At 47.1% G+C, this 15870-nt stretch overlaps 1 protein-coding gene across 1 annotated transcript in view; it reads left to right on the top strand.

Annotated features, from left to right (window-relative positions):
* The window catches only part of lmx1al (LIM homeobox transcription factor 1, alpha-like), a 447206-nt gene that overhangs the window by 418301 nt on the left and 13035 nt on the right, over nt 1–15870 (top strand). Inside the window, exons 3-4 of the mRNA XM_067973193.1 lie at nt 10229–10461; nt 14477–14643. Of these exons, the coding sequence (XP_067829294.1) occupies nt 10229–10461; nt 14477–14643 (400 nt within the window). The remainder of the gene's footprint in view (nt 1–10228; nt 10462–14476; nt 14644–15870) is intronic.

Raw genomic sequence — 15870 nt, 5'->3', positions numbered from 1 at the left:
AGGGGAGTTCTCCCCGGTGTCCTGGCCAATATTGATCCCTCAACCAACATCACTAAAAACAGGTATTGATTGAGGAATAAATAATAAGCAGGTCATTTATTTCATTGCTGTTTGTGGGATCTTGCTGTGCGCAAATTGGCTGCCGTGTTTCCTACATTACAACAGTGATGTTCAACACTTCATTGGCTGTAAAGCATTTTGAGACGTCCTGAGGTTGTGAAAGGCGCTATATAAATGCACGTTCTTCTTCCTTTTACGTTTTTGGGGTCTTTTACTTAAGATATTTTTCTTCACTCCCTTCGGACCAGGACGTACCTTTATCTGTGAGACCAAGGATCAAAAACACACCCATGTCATTGTATTCAGATTGGACACGTCACAAGTCCTCTTATGATCTCAGACTTTGAAAAGCAGTAAACACTCGATCAGATTGTGGCTTGGACTATAGGTTATGGAACAGGTTTTATTAATAATAGGTTAACAGTGGCAAAGACAATATTACAGTCCTTTACAGAATGCATCTATTCCTCTGCAAACATAGTAAATAATAAACAGGTGTAATCCTTTGCTAATACTCCGAGTAATAATGGAACAGAAACGCTGGGGGTAAATTTGACTTTGTGCAATAGTGAATTGGCAGGCCGTTTTACATCTCTCCTGATTTTTATTTCCATTGACTTTAATCGAGAGATGTAAAACGACTGCCAATTTGCTATCACACGTTTTGGACTATTGCACAAAGTCAAAATTATCCTCAGTGTCTCTTAATAGTAACTTTATGTGAGATTCTTTGCTTTTTTCACCCTATCGAACTCTTTCATAATTTTAAAGACATCTATCGGGTTTCCAGAGAAAAGAGTCCCAGCCTCTTCGATCTTTCCTGTTAGTTGCATCCTCTCGATTCTGGTAACGCCCTTGTTCATTTTTTCTGCACTTTCTCCAGTGCTTCAATATCCTATTTGTAATACGGAGACCAGAACTGTGCGCAGTTCTCCAAGTGTGGTCTAACCAAGGTTCTGTAGAATTTACCTCCTTCTGATTTTGTATTCTATTCTTCTAGGAATGAATCCCAGTATTTTGTCTGTAATCTCTATGGCCTTATCAACTTCTGTTACTATTTTAGAGGTATCTGTACTCCCAGATCTCATTGCTCCTCCAACCCATTTAGCCTTCCAAGGAATAAGAGTCCTCCTTATTCCTCCTACCAGAATTATAAAATGATACATTACAAAAGGAGGCCATTCAGCCCATCATGCCTGTGCCAGCTCCTTGAAAGAGCTATCCAACTAGTCCCACACTCCTGCTCTTTCCCCGTAGCCCTGCAAAATGAACCACCTTACATTTTGCTATATTGCATTTCATTTGCCATTTAACTGCCCACCCTGTAAGCCAGCGATCAGTGGGATAGAGGGACCAGTGGGATAGAGGGACCAGTGGGATAGAGGGACCAGTGGGATAGAGCGATCAGTGGGATAGAGCGATCAGTGGGATAGAGGGACCAGTGGGATAGAGCGATCAGTGGGATAGAGGGACCAGTGAGATAGAGGGACCAGTGGGATAGAGGGACCAGTGGGATAGAGGGACCAGTGGGATAGAGGGACCAGTGAGATAGATGGACCAGTGGGATAGAGGGACCAGTGAGATAGATGGACCAGTGGGATAGAGCGATCAGTGGGATAGAGGGACCAGTGGGATAGAGGGACCAGTGAAATAGAGGGACCAGTGAGATAGATGGACCAGTGGGATAGAGGGACCAGTGAAATAGAGGGACCAGTGAGATAGATGGACCAGTGGGATAGAGGGACCAGTGGGATAGAGGGACCAGTGGGATAGAGCGATCAGTGGGATAGAGGGACCAGTGGGATAGAGGGACCAGTGGGATAGAGCAATCAGTGGGATAGAGGGACCAGTGGGATAGAGGGACCAGTGAGATAGATGGACCAGTGGGATAGAGGGACCAGTGGGATAGAGGGACCAGTGGGATAGAGCGATCAGTGGGATAGAGGGACCAGTGGGATAGAGGGACCAGTGGGATAGAGCGATCAGTGGGATAGAGTGATCAGTGGGATAGAGGGACCAGTGGGATAGAGCGATCAGTGGGATAGAGGGACCAGTGAGATAGAGGGACCAGTGAGATAGAGGGACCAGTGAGATAGATGGACCAGTGGGATAGAGGGACCAGTGGGATAGATGGACCAGTGGGATAGAGGGACCAGTGGGATAGAGGGACCAGTGGGATAGAGGGACCAGTGGGATAGAGCGATCAGTGGGATAGAGCGATCGGTGGGATAGATGGACCAGTGGGGTAGAGCAATCAGTGGGATAGAGGGACCAGTGAGATAGAGGGACCAGTGAGATAGAGGGACCAGTGAGATAGATGGACCAGTGGGATAGAGGGACCAGTGAGATAGATGGACCAGTGGGATAGAGGGACCAGTGAGATAGATGGACCAGTGGGATAGAGGGACCAGTGAGATAGATGGACCAGTGGGATAGAGGGACCAGTGGGATAGAGGGACCAGTGGGATAGAGGGACCAGTGAGATAGAGGGACCAGTGAGATAGAGGGACCAGTGGGATAGAGGGACCAGTGGGATAGAGGGACCAGTGGGATAGAGGGACCAGTGAGATAGATGGACCAGTGGGATAGAGGGACCAGTAGGATAGAGGGACCAGTGGGATAGAGCGATCAGTGGGATAGAGTGATCGGTGGGATAGATGGACCAGTGGGGTAGAGCAATCAGTGGGATAGAGGGACCAGTGAGATAGAGGGACCAGTGAGATAGAGGGACCAGTGAGATAGATGGACCAGTGGGATAGAGGGACCAGTGAGATAGATGGACCGGTGGGATAGAGGGACCAGTGAGATAGATGGACCAGTGGGATAGAGGGACCAGTGAGATAGATGGACCAGTGGGATAGAGGGACCAGTGGGATAGAGGGACCAGTGAGATAGATGGACCAGTGAGATAGATGGACCAGTGGGATAGAGGGACCAGTGGGATAGAGGGACCAGTGAGATAGATGGACCAGTGAGATAGATGGACCAGTGGGATAGAGGGACCAGTGGGATAGAGGGACCAGTGAGATAGAGGGACCAGTGGGATAGAGGGACCAGTGAGATAGAGGGACCAGTGGGATAGATTAATCAATGAGCCTGTTTATATCTTCCTGTAATTGGTGCAGTCCTCAACATTATCAGCTCTATCCCCCAATTTGGTGTCATGTGTAAATTTCAAGTTTAGTGTGGTCTTAAGCCACATGGACAATGGAAGTTCCAAATTCATCCCCTGATCTATGCTGCATTAATTGACCCGACACAGGCTCAGGATTTGAAGATATGGTGTCCAATTTGCCGATGATATGAAATTGGGGATTAGAGCTAATAATGTGGAGGATTGCACCAAAATACAGGAAGATATAAATACCTTCTGGTCCCTCTCACATGTGGCCATCCTCAATATGTGACTGTATACATGCTTTTCTATTTTAATAGCATTATTTAAATGAAAGGACATTACATGGCACCGGGCCGGGGGGAGTGTCTGGATCGTGATGCAGAAGATGTCTCAACTGTAAGGGACAGACTGGATGGACCAATGAGATAGAGGGACCAGTGAGATAGTGGGACCGGCGATCAGTGGGATAGATGGTCAGTGGGATAGATGGTCAGTGGGATAGATCGATCAGTGAGATAGATGGACCAGTGAGATAGATGGTCAGTGGGATAGAGCGATCAGTGGGATAGATGGACCAGTGAGATAGATGGTCAGTGGGATAGAGCGATCAGTGAGATAGAGGGACCAGTGAGATAGAGGGACCAGTGAGATAGATGGACCAGTGAGATAGATGGTCAGTGGGATAGAGCGATCAGTGAGATAGATGGACCAGTGAGATAGATGGTCAGTGGGATAGAGCGATCAGTGGGATAGAGGGACCAGTGAGATAGAGGGACCAGTGAGATAGTGGGACCGGCGATCAGTGGGATAGATGGTCAGTGGGATAGATGGTCAGTGGGATAGAGCGATCAGTGAGATAGCTGGACCAGTGAGATAGATGGTCAGTGGGATAGAGCGATCAGTGAGATAGAGGGACCAGTGAGATAGAGGGACCAGTGAGATAGAGGGACCAGTGAGATAGTGGGACCGGCGATCAGTGGGATAGATGGACCAGTGAGATAGAGCGATCAGTGGGATAGAGGGACCAGTGGGATAGATGGACCAGTGAGATAGAGCGATCAGTGAGATAGAGGGACCAGTGAGATAGAGCAATCAGTGGGATAGATGGACCAGTGAGATAGAGGGACCAGTGGGATATTAAAAAGTACACTAGAGGATTCAAAGGGTTAAGGTGGATATTAACAATACTGGTCTCTAAGGTACCTTCCTCATTTTCTTTAGAAATTTGAAGCCAGGTAGTACAGTCCCCACCGCTTATAGCAGGAATGATGGTGCAAACTCGATTTGCCCGCTATACGCAATGGCCGCTATAACGGGTTAGCGTTAATAAAAATTAAATTACAAATCATTCCAGTGAGTTGTCCTTGAGTAACTGCTGAGCAGAATTTATATTTTACAGTTGTCTGTAATCACACACATTTTTTTCAATGAAAATCTCAAACAGTGGCTTCGCCCATTCATTAGTTGAAAATTATATCGACCATAATTTCAAAGGGATGAAAATAAAAAGTTATTTTTTCAAAAGAATATACTTTATTAAAGACTGCCAGAGAGAGGACAGTTAAAATATCAGTGCTGTTTTTCAAGAGTAGGCCAGCCTCCACGGTCTTTATTATCTCTCTCGGGTTATTTGGACGAGTGCACTGTTTTAACTGGCACCTGGGGTTCCCATACAAATATATGGACTGAAACATTGTGGGATATCCTAGCTGGGGTTGATAATCTTCAGATTCTTTTCATACAGAGGGTCAGAGGGATCTTGGTGTGCAAGTTCACAGATCCCTGAAGGCGGCGGAACAGGTAGATAAGGTGGTAAAGAAGGCATATGGGATACTTGCCTTTATTAGCCGAGGCATAGAATATAAGTGTAAACAATTTTACAACACCAAGTTATAGTCCAGCAATTTTATTTTAAATTCACAAGCTTTCGGAGGCTTCCTCCTTCGTCAGGTAAATGTTCAGGAGCTCCTTGAAGTCTACGCATTTATACATCACAGAACAATACATGGTGTTTACAGACTGCCCCTGCAACTGCCCGTTGCCAAGGCAATCACCGTGTTCAGACAGAGAGGTGTCACCTTGCAGAACCCCCGAATACACATTCAACAAAAAAACAAACAGGAAAAAAAACAGAGAGAGGCAGAAACATCCGGAAGGCAGAGAAAGCCAGCAAATGACCCATTATATTAAAAATAGATAACATTTGTTCACTGGTGGGGTAACGTGTAGCGTGACATGAACCCAAGATCCCGGTTGAGGCCGTCCTCATGGGTGCGGAACTTGGCTATCAATTTCTGCTCGACGATTTTGCGTTGTCGTGTGTCTCGAAGGCCGCCTTGGAGTACGCTTACCCGAAGGTCGGTGGATGAATGTCCATGACTGCTGAAGTGTTCCCCGACTGGGAGGGAACCCTCCTGTTTGGCGATTGTTGCGCGGTGTCCGTTCATCCGTTGTCGCAGCGTCTGCATGGTCTCGCCAATGTACCATGCTCTGGGGCATCCTTTCCTGCAACGTATGAGGTAGACAACGTTGGCCGAGTCACAGGAGTATGAACCATGCACCTGGTGGGTGGTGTCCTCTCGTGTGATGGTGGTATCTGTGTCGATGATCTGGCATGTCTTGCAGAGGTTACCGTGGCAGGGTTGTGTGGTGTCGTGGACGCTGTTCTCTTGAAAGCTAGGTAATTTGCTGCGAACGATGGTCTGTTTGAGGTTGGGTGGCTGTTTAAAGGCGAGTAGTGGAGGTGTGGGGATGGCCATAGCGAGGTGTTTGTCCTCATTGATGACATGTTGAAGGCTGCGGAGAACATGGCGTAGTTTCTCCGCTCCAGGGAAGTACTGGACGACAAAGGGTACTCTGTTGGTTGCGTCCCGTGTTGGTCTCCTGAGGAGGTCTATGCGATTTTTTGCTGTGGCCCGTCGGAACTGTCGATCGATGAGTCGAGCGTCATATCCCGTTCTTACGAGGGCGTCTTTCAGCGTCTGTAGGTGTCCATCGCGTTCCTCCTCGTCTGAGCAGACCCTGTGTATTCGCAGGGCCTGTCCATAGGGGATGGCCTCTTTGACGTGGTTAGGGTGGAAGCTGGAAAAGTGGAGCATCGTGAGGTTGTCCGTGGGCTTGCGGTAGAGTGAGGTGCTGAGGTGCCCGTCTTTGATGGAGATTCGTGTGTCCAAGAAAGAAACTGATTCTGAGGAGTAGTCCATGGTGAGCTTGATGGTGGGATGGAACTTGTTGATGTTATCATGTAGTCTCTTTAGTGATTCCTTGCCGTGGGTCCATAGAAAAAAAATGTCGTCGATGTATCTGGTGTATAGTGTTGGTTGGAGGTCTTGTGCAGTGAAGAAGTCCTGCTCGAACTTGTGCATGAAAATGTTGGCGTATTGGGGTGCGAATTTGGTCTACCATGGCTGTTCCGTGTGTTTGGGTAAAGAACTGGTTATCGAAGGTGAAGACATTGTGATCCAGGATGAAGCGGATGAGTTGTAGGATGGCTTCCGGAGATTGGCTGTTGTTGGTGTTGAGTATTGATGCTGTCGCAGCGATGCCGTCATCGTGGGGGATACTGGTGTATAGTGCCGAGACGTCCATCGTGGTGAGAAGTGTTCCTGGTTCAACTGGTCCGTGGGTACTGAGTTTTTGTAGGAAGTCTGTAGTGTCGCGACAGAAGCTGGGGGTTCCCTGTACGATGGGTTTCAGGATGCCCTCGATGTATCCAGAGAGGTTCTCACACAGGGTTCCGTTGCCTGATACGATGGGACGTCCGGGTGTGTTGGCTTTGTGTATCTTTGGGAGGCAGTAGAAGTCTCCCACGCGGGGAGTACGTGGGATGAGAGTGCGTAGGATGCTTTGAAGGTCTGGATCGAAGGTCTTGATCAGTTTGTTGAGCTGGTGGGTGTGTTCTTTGGTCGGATCTGCGGGTAACCGTCTGTAGTGTTCCTGGTTGTCCAGTTGTCGGTATGCTTCTTTGCAATAGTCTGTTCTGTTCTGTATGACTATGGCTCCTCCTTTGTCCGCTGGTTTGATGACGATGTTGCGGTTGGTCTTGAGAGCGTTGATGGCGTTGCGTTGTGCTCGGGTGATATTCTGGACTGTCTTCTGAGTGCGGCTGATAGCCAAGTTCCGCACCCATGAGGACGGCCTCAACCGGGATCTTGGGTTCATGTCACGCTACACGTTACCCCACGTGAACAAATGTTATCATGTCACGCTACACGTTACCCCACGTGAACAAATGTTATCTATTTTTAATATAATGGGTCATTTGCTGGCTTTCTCTGCCTTCCGGATGTTTCTGCCTCTCTCTGTTTTTTTTCCTGTTTGTTTTTTTGTTGAATGTGTATTCGGGGGTTCTGCAAGGTGACACCTCTCTGTCTGAACACGGTGATTGCCTTGGCAACGGGCAGTTGCACGGGCAGTCTGTAAACACCATGTATTGTTCTGTGATGTATAAATGCGTAGACTTCAAGGAGCTCCTGAACATTTACCTGACGAAGGAGGAAGCCTCCGAAAGCTTGTGAATTTAAAATAAAATTGCTGGACTATAACTTGGTGTTGTAAAATTGTTTACAATTGTCAACCCCAGTCCATCACCGGCATCTCCACATCATAGAATATAAGAGCAAGGAGGTTATGATGGAGCTGTATAAAACACTGGTTAGGCCACAGTTGGAGTACTGTGTGCAGTTCTGGTCGCCGCACTACAGGAAGGATGTGATCGCTTTGGAGAGGGTGCAGAGGAGATTCACCAGGATGTTACCAGGGCTGGAGCGCTTCAGCTATGAAGAGAGACTGGGAAGATTGGGTTTGTTTTCCTTGGAGCAGAGGAGGCTGAGGGGGGACATGATTGAGGTGTACAAAATTATGAGGGGCACAGATAGGATGGATACTAAGGAGCTTTTTCCCTTCGTTGAGGGTTCTATAACAAGGGGACATAGATTCAAGGTAAAAGGCGGGAGGTTTAGAGGGGATTTGAGAAAGAACTTTTTCACCCAGAGGGTGGTTGGAGTCTGGAACTCACTGCCTGAAAGGGTTGTGGAGGCAGGAACCCTCACAACATTCAAGAAGCATTTGGATGAGCACTTGAAATGCCATAGCATACAAGGCTACGGACCAAATGCTGGAATATGGGATTAGAGTAGACAGGGCTTGATGGCCGGCGCGGACACGATGGGCCGAAGGGCCTCTATCCGTGCTGTATAACTCTATGACTCTATGACATGCAGATTTAAGTGAAGGATTACGGGTGAGGTTTTGTGCAATTATAAGAACTAATGACTAAACACAGCTGTTTTAAGATGTTATAACCGACAACTTTGAAATTGATGTTAATACAAATGGATAGTGGTTATTGCTTTTTGGCTGATACAAGTGACTGTCTGTTTTAAACGTGGGCGTCTTAAGTGGTGGGAACTGTAATAATATATGTTTTTTCACTTGTTCTCAGGATATGGTCAACATTTATAGGTGAACAACTGGGTGGCCTGCTAGGCAATCTAGGGTGCAGTAGTGCAACAGCTATGTCATTGGACTAGTAATCCACAGACCTGGACTAATAATCCTTGGAACATGAGTTCAACACTTACCGGTGGCAATTTCAGAATTCGAATTCAGTTTAAAACAAATCTGGAAATAAAAAGCTGGTCTCAGTAAAAGTGACCACGAAGCTGTCGGATTATCGTAAAAACCCAACTCGTCCACTAATGCCCTTCAGTGGAAGGAAACCTGCCGTCCTTACCCAGTCTGGCCTATATGTGACTCCAGTCCCACACCAACCTGATTGACTCTTAACTGCCCTCTGGTCACCTTAGAGATGGGCAATAAATGCCAGCCCTGCCAGCGATGCCCACATCCTGAGACTGAATAAGGACAACTACGTATTAAGGGTCAACCACATAAGTGTTGGTATGGAGTCACATGTAGGCCAGACTGGGTAGAGGTAGCAAGCTCCCGAGGTTGTTTTTTTACAACAATCCAACAGCTTTCATGGTCCTTTTACCCTGGTACCAGGTTTATTGAAATCAATTTTATAACTTGCAGTGGTGGGACGTGAACTCATGACTGTTGGGTTTCTAGTCCAGTACCTGAACCATTATATTACCATATCACACCAGTTGTATACATCAGTATTGCCCCATCTCCTATGTTTGTATTAAGGTGACCCAGTTTGGGCAGATTGGATCTTCTCTGTAGTGTCTATTTGGGATGTCAAATATCCATAAATGAGTGGACGTGTGACTTGCTCAAAGACAGGTACACACACTTGAATCGGGATCTGTTGAGAAACCTGGGTGAAGGGCCAGGACCCACAGAACAGGACACCAAGAGGTTGGAAAGAATAGGAGAGAGGAGGTAAATTAAGAAGCGGTGATTAGTTAACAACGAGCTTGAATTCTAAAAGCCTGGACATTAGAAGGGGGAGAGACTGAGGGAGGGGAGTTTTGAGGTGGGAAAGAATGAGTTAGAGTAGGAGACGATGTAATGAGTCTTGATTTCAACACAGTGAGGATGCGGGGAGGAGGACAAGAGTGTTGGTTAAGTACGTGTAGAGATTGATCAGGTGATGAACTCGGAGGGGCCGATCGCCTTGGTGCAGCCGCTGCACTTGGTGGCGAAGAGTCTGGTGTTCCCATTAAGGTTTAAGGTTTCACTTTAGGGATTATGGCTAGAAGGGTATGCTGATAGGCTCAGATGAAGTAGGATGGGAGGAGGCTCGTGTGGAGCATAAACACCAGCATAGACCAGTTGGATCCGAGCGGCTTGATTCTGTGCTGTAAATTCTATGTAATTCTATGTAACTCAGTAATGTGCACCTTTAATGAACCGGAGTAGAATTTCCAACTGGTGGAATGAATGAATGAATGTTTAATGTGTCTGAACTGCATTGCTATGTGTGTTTTTTTAACTCAGCATAATGGTTAACGATTGCTACCCTCCAACATCTGATACGTTGACCATGGGCCTATAGCTGCCCTCCCGGTGATGGTTCCTCTCTCTCTCTCCTGTCATGCGGGCTGCTTTCTCTGACCCATGTTCCATGACTTTGTTTTCCAGACTCTTCGCCACCAAGTGCAGCGGCTGCACCAAGGCGATCGGCCCCTCCGAGTTCATCATGCGCGTGCTGGAGAGCGTCTACCACGTCGACTGTTTCAGCTGCTGCGAGTGCGAGCGTCGGCTGCAACGGGGCGACGAGTTCGTGCTGAAGGAGGGCCAGCTGCTCTGCCGCAGCGACTACGAGAAGGAAAGGGAAATGCTGAGTGCGATCAGCCCCACCCCAACTGAGTCAGGTACCCAGGGCAAGACCCCAGCTCTGATTAACACACAGATTAGTCTTATTCAGTGCAGGACGCCCTGCGCATAACAACACCACCTAATCATCCTATCTTATCTAGATGAATTTTTTTGATAGTTCTCCCCAGTGTCCTGGCCAATATTTATCCCTCAACCAACACCACTAAAAACAGTTGTGTCAGCCTCTGAGTCTGAAGGTTGTGAGTTCAAATCCCATTCCAGAGGATCAAGCACAAAGATCCAGGCTGACACTCCAGTGAAGTACTGAGGGAGGGCTTCCCTGTCAGAGGTGCCGTCTTTCACGTGAGATGTCTCTCAGGTGGACCTAAAAGATCCCACGGCACTATTTCAAAGAAAAGCAGGGGAGTTCTCCCCTGGTCAATATTTATCCCTCAACCAACATCACTAAAAACAGATTATCTGGTCATTATCACATTGCTGTTTGTGGGATCTTGCTGTGCACAAATTGACTGCCGCATTTCCTACATTACAACAGTGACTACACTTCAAAAAGTACTTCATTGGCTGTAAAGTGCTTTGGGATGTCCTGAGGTCGTGAAAGGTGCTATATAAATGCAAGGCTGTGATGGAGAGAGATGTTGGACACCGCAGGTGAGAGAGGAGTCACCTATATCCAGGCTTTGTTCTGTATCTTGCCTAGGATTGTGAGAGAGGTGCTGGGTCATCCCTCTGAATATTGGTGTCATTTTCAAGTCTTGGACAGACTGTGGCCTTTTAGATCATTCGAATGAGGTTAGAGAAGAGCCAGGACCAGCAGCAGCAACGAGATTATTGAATAATTCACAGGCCAGAGAGATGAAGAATAATTATCGTAAGACCTGTCAGGCATTCAGGGGCAAACGATGCTACCATCTAAGGAGAGGGAGTGAAACCTTCCAGAGGTGATGGGGGGAGGAGGGGAGGGAGCTGTCCAAGTTATTTATCACTGGAGTGTATTCAAATAAATGTGTGAGGGTTTACTCCCCTGAAGTAGAGTGACCTCAGTGACACTTACAAGAAATCATCATGAGAAATGGATCTTCAAGTGTAGTGTTTTGTTTGATTGAACACAAGTAAAATCTTCAAAGAGAGAAAGAAAAAAACGCAGTAAGGACAGTTCTGTTTTAAAGGTACAGGCCGGTGTCTGAGCCCGGAGAGGCCGCCTGCTATCGAGTCTTTCCTTGCCTCTTAAAATACCTGTCGGTCTTTGGGCAGCCACTTAAACCTCAGCAAGAAGGGAGAAAGAAAGAAAGACTTGCATTTATATCATGCCTTTCCCGACTGCCCAAAGCATTTTTGAGGTGCAGTCACTGTTGTAATGTAGGAAACGCAGCAGCAATGTCCCACAAGCAGCAACATGATAATGACGAGATCCTGTTTTTAGTGATGGTGTTGAGGGATAAATATTGGCAAGGACACTGGGGAGAACTCCCCTGCTCTTCTTTGTAATAGTACCATGCTTGATTGGCACCCCATCCACCACCCTAAACATTCACTCCCTTCACCACCGGCGCACCGTGGCTGCAGTGTGTACCATCCACAGGATGCACTGCAGCAACTCGCCAAGGTTTCTTCGACAGCACCTCCCAAACCCGCGACTTCTACCACCTAGAAGGACAAGGGCAGCAGGTACATGGGAACAACACCACCTGCACGTTCCCCTCCAAGTCACACACCATCCCGAGTTGGAAATATATCGCCGTTCCTTCATTGTCACTGGGTCAAAATCCTGGAACTCCCTACCTAACAGCACTGTGGGAGAACCTTCACCACATGGACTGCAGCGGTTCAAGAAGGCGGCTCACCACCACCTTCTCAAGGGCAATTAGGGATGGGCAATAAATGCTGGCCCTGCCAGCGATGCCCACATCCCATGAACGAATAAAAAAAATGGGATCTTTTACGTCCACCTAAGAGGGCAGATGGCCTCAGTTTAATGTCTCATCCGAAAGATGGCACCTCGACAATGCAGCACTCCCTCAGTACTGCACTGAAGTGTCAGCCTAGATTTTGTGCTCAAGTCGGCCATGAAAGGTAAATATCAGCCAAGGTTTCCACTCCTAATCACTATCCAACAACCTGAATTCTACAAGGAAACTACCAAACATACAGAAAAAGGGAACAGAATAAATGTGGTAGAATTTCAAAAAGCATTGGATAAAGTGCCACATAAGAGGCTTGGGGTAAATTTTACAATATATATAAATGGTAAAACTCTCAGTAAAGTGGGGACTAGAGAGATCTAGAGGTACTGATACACATATATTGGAAAGCAGAATTATAGGTGGAAAAAGCTGTATGTGCAGTTATGGGCATCCCATTATCGAAGGGATAGTGGAGCCATGGAAAAGGTACAATGTAGAAACATTGGGACTGTACCTGGGATGAGAGAATATGGTTCTGATGAGAAACTTGAGAAATTAGGACTGTATTCACAGGAGCAGAGAAAGTAAAGGGGGGGGGGGGATTTAATGGAAGCGTTCAAAATCATCCATGGGTTTGAGAGGGTAAATAGTGTTTCCAATGGTCGGTGAATTGGTAACAAGGAGTCATAGACTCCGGATAAATCTTAGAAGCATAAAAGGAGAGGTTGAAAGAAATGTTTCCACAAAATGTTATTAGGGCATGGAATACATTACTGCCATCCAGTGGCTACTGAAGGCAATTCAATCACAACATTTAAGAGGGAATTGGATCAACTATTAAAAGATACGTGGAAAGGACAAAGTAATCAAATTACGGTAGGCAGTTCCAGTTAGAGAGTTGGCACTGGTACAAGTCTTCTTCTGTGCTGAAATTTCTATCACTCCAGCGTGTGGGTAAGGTTAGGTTTGGGTTTGGCTGTGATACCTCCCATGGTCAAATTGTCTGCTGCACCTCTCGCACAATGATAATGGCCGCTTGGGTGAAATACTCCAGTGTAGTACTGAGGGAGTGCTGCACTGTCAGAGGTGCCGTTTTCAGATGAGACGTTAAATCAAGGCCCTCTGCCCTCTCAGATCTTATGACACTATTACGAAGATGAGAAGGGAGTTCTCCCCGGTGTTCTGGCCAATATTTATCCTTCAACCAACATCAGTAGAAACAGATGATCTGGTCATCATCACATTGCTGTTTGTAGGATCTTGCTGTGTGCAAATTGCCTGCCGCATTTCCTACATTACAACAGTGACTGCACTTCAAAAGTACTTCATTGGCTGCAAGGTGCTTTGGGACATCCTGAGGTTGTGAAAGGCGCTATATAAATGCAATTTTTTTCTTTCTTTCTTTCTATATCGGGGGCTACTAGCACCTGTAGAGCATCTAAAAGCTTTAAGGGTTAATATTATCAACAGTGCTATGGTGTCATCCAGTTTTTCTCTCTTTACAACCCTGATGTACCAATACCATATAAGGCTGACAATGCCCATTTAACCATTGGTATAGATTTGATGATTCATCCAGTCTGATTCACTTGCGTGCTAGTTTGGCTCAGTGATAGTACACTTATCTCTGAATCAGATGGTTATGGATTCAAACCCCCACTCCAGATTTTAAGCATATATGTACTGAGAAAGTGCTGCATTGCAGAGGTGCCATCTTTCAGATGAGACATTAAACTGAGGCCCTAATTGCTTGCTCAGGTGAGCATAAAAGATCCCATTTGAAGAAGTGTGGGAGAGTTCTCCTGGTGTCCTGGCCAACATTTCTCCCTCAACCAATACTACCAAAAACAAATGATCTGGCCATTCATTTGCTATTTGTGGGATCTTGCTGTGTGCAAATTGGCTGGCATGTTTGCCTATATAACAGTAACTATTCAATTTTCGTACATTATGCCCCTGTGAAGCACCTTGGGACGTTTTCCTACATTAAAGGCGCAAGTTGTTGTTCAAAAGTAATTAAGTGGCTATGAAGCACTTTGGGACGTCCTAAGGACATGATAAGCACGATATAAGTGGACATTTTGACCTTGGAGTTAAAAGGGCATTTTGCCATCACAATGTTCCCTCTCTGTGCGTTTCCTTACAGTGAAAAGTGACGAAGAGGATGGTGGACAACTTGGGCAGACCCAGGGCAAGTGCGACGATGAGGGCAAGGACCACAAGAGGTCCAAACGCCCCCGGACGATACTCACCACCCAGCAGAGACGTGCCTTCAAGGCTTCCTTTGAGGTGTCATCCAAACCCTGCAGGAAGGTACGAGCGAACACGGAAGGGCACTGAGGCACATGTCGCTCTAACAGAAAGGGAGACTTTCCTGGGTCTGTGCCCAGGGGCAGCGAGCATCGGTTGGCAGGCGCGCCATCCCAGCTGCCCTGTTTTCCAGTATCCGCCCTGCCCGGGAGCAGACCCAGGGAAAGCCTCCCTGGAATCTTTTGAAAGAAGGCAAATGAGGTTCACAAACCGGGCACACAGCAAGGGGAGGCGGGGGGGTGGTGGGTAGAGGGGGTAGAGTGTGGGCAAGTTCTACAGGGTCGGGCAGGAAAGTGGAGATGAGGTCGAAGATCAGCCATCATCTTATCGAATGGCGGAGCAGGCTCGAGGGGCCACATGGCCTATTCCTGCTCCTATTTCTTATGTTATGTTCTTAGGAAGCTGGATATGGAGGGTATAACCTGGGGGTATGTAGCAGACAGATTCTGAAATTGCACAGAGGGGCTGCTGTGGCATTTTGCAGCCTTTTCCATTGCTGTGTGCCTATGTGACACCAGAATCTATGTTGGATCCATGGCTATGTTGCGGGGCTCACCGTTCTAATTAGTTTCTCCTTTCTCTTTTCTGATATAACATCAGTTTTTCTAAATTTCAGCCTAATTTCTTTTTATTATTTTCTGCTGCGGGTGTATTGATCGGAGCTGAGCTTTCAGTGCTTGGGTGGAGTGTGAGAGAGGCGGGAGGGCACTTATTTGTTTCTTTCCTATGGGGCGGATATTGCCCTCATTGAGGGGAATTTTTTTGTGCTGGTTCAGCCAGGTGTCTGATGCTTAGGGAAACCCATCATTTTGGAGGCACTGAACCAAGCTCCTGAGAAGTTTACACCTGCAAAGTTTCTAGATAGAGAGGCACACTCTCTCCCCATAGGGACTCCCTGACATACCTAAATCCAGAGGGATTAGGTGTAATATAGTCGGGTTAAGGCTCAGGGATTCCCCTAAGTGTTTGTGCAAGACTACTACTGGAGTTTGACCAGATAAAATAGCATAGCACCGTTAAGCTTCATGCCAGCCAGGACCACACTATCCTATAGGGCATTGGCTCGAAGGGTTATCTGGAGCTGAGAGGAATCCTGGCCCCCAGTGACAGGTCTAGCTCTCCGGGTCCATTAGTGCGCTAGGCTGGCCGGAGAGTCATTAGCAGGGCCCTGGGTCACTGTGGGCCTGGGAAAGGAGCCATTTTTCCGCCCTTGTTGTCCAACCTCCGGGT

The sequence above is a fragment of the Heptranchias perlo genome, chromosome 37 (genome assembly GCF_035084215.1).
Source record: "Heptranchias perlo isolate sHepPer1 chromosome 37, sHepPer1.hap1, whole genome shotgun sequence".
NCBI lineage: Eukaryota > Metazoa > Chordata > Chondrichthyes > Hexanchiformes > Hexanchidae > Heptranchias > Heptranchias perlo.
This window is presented reverse-complemented; position numbering and strand designations above follow the sequence as displayed.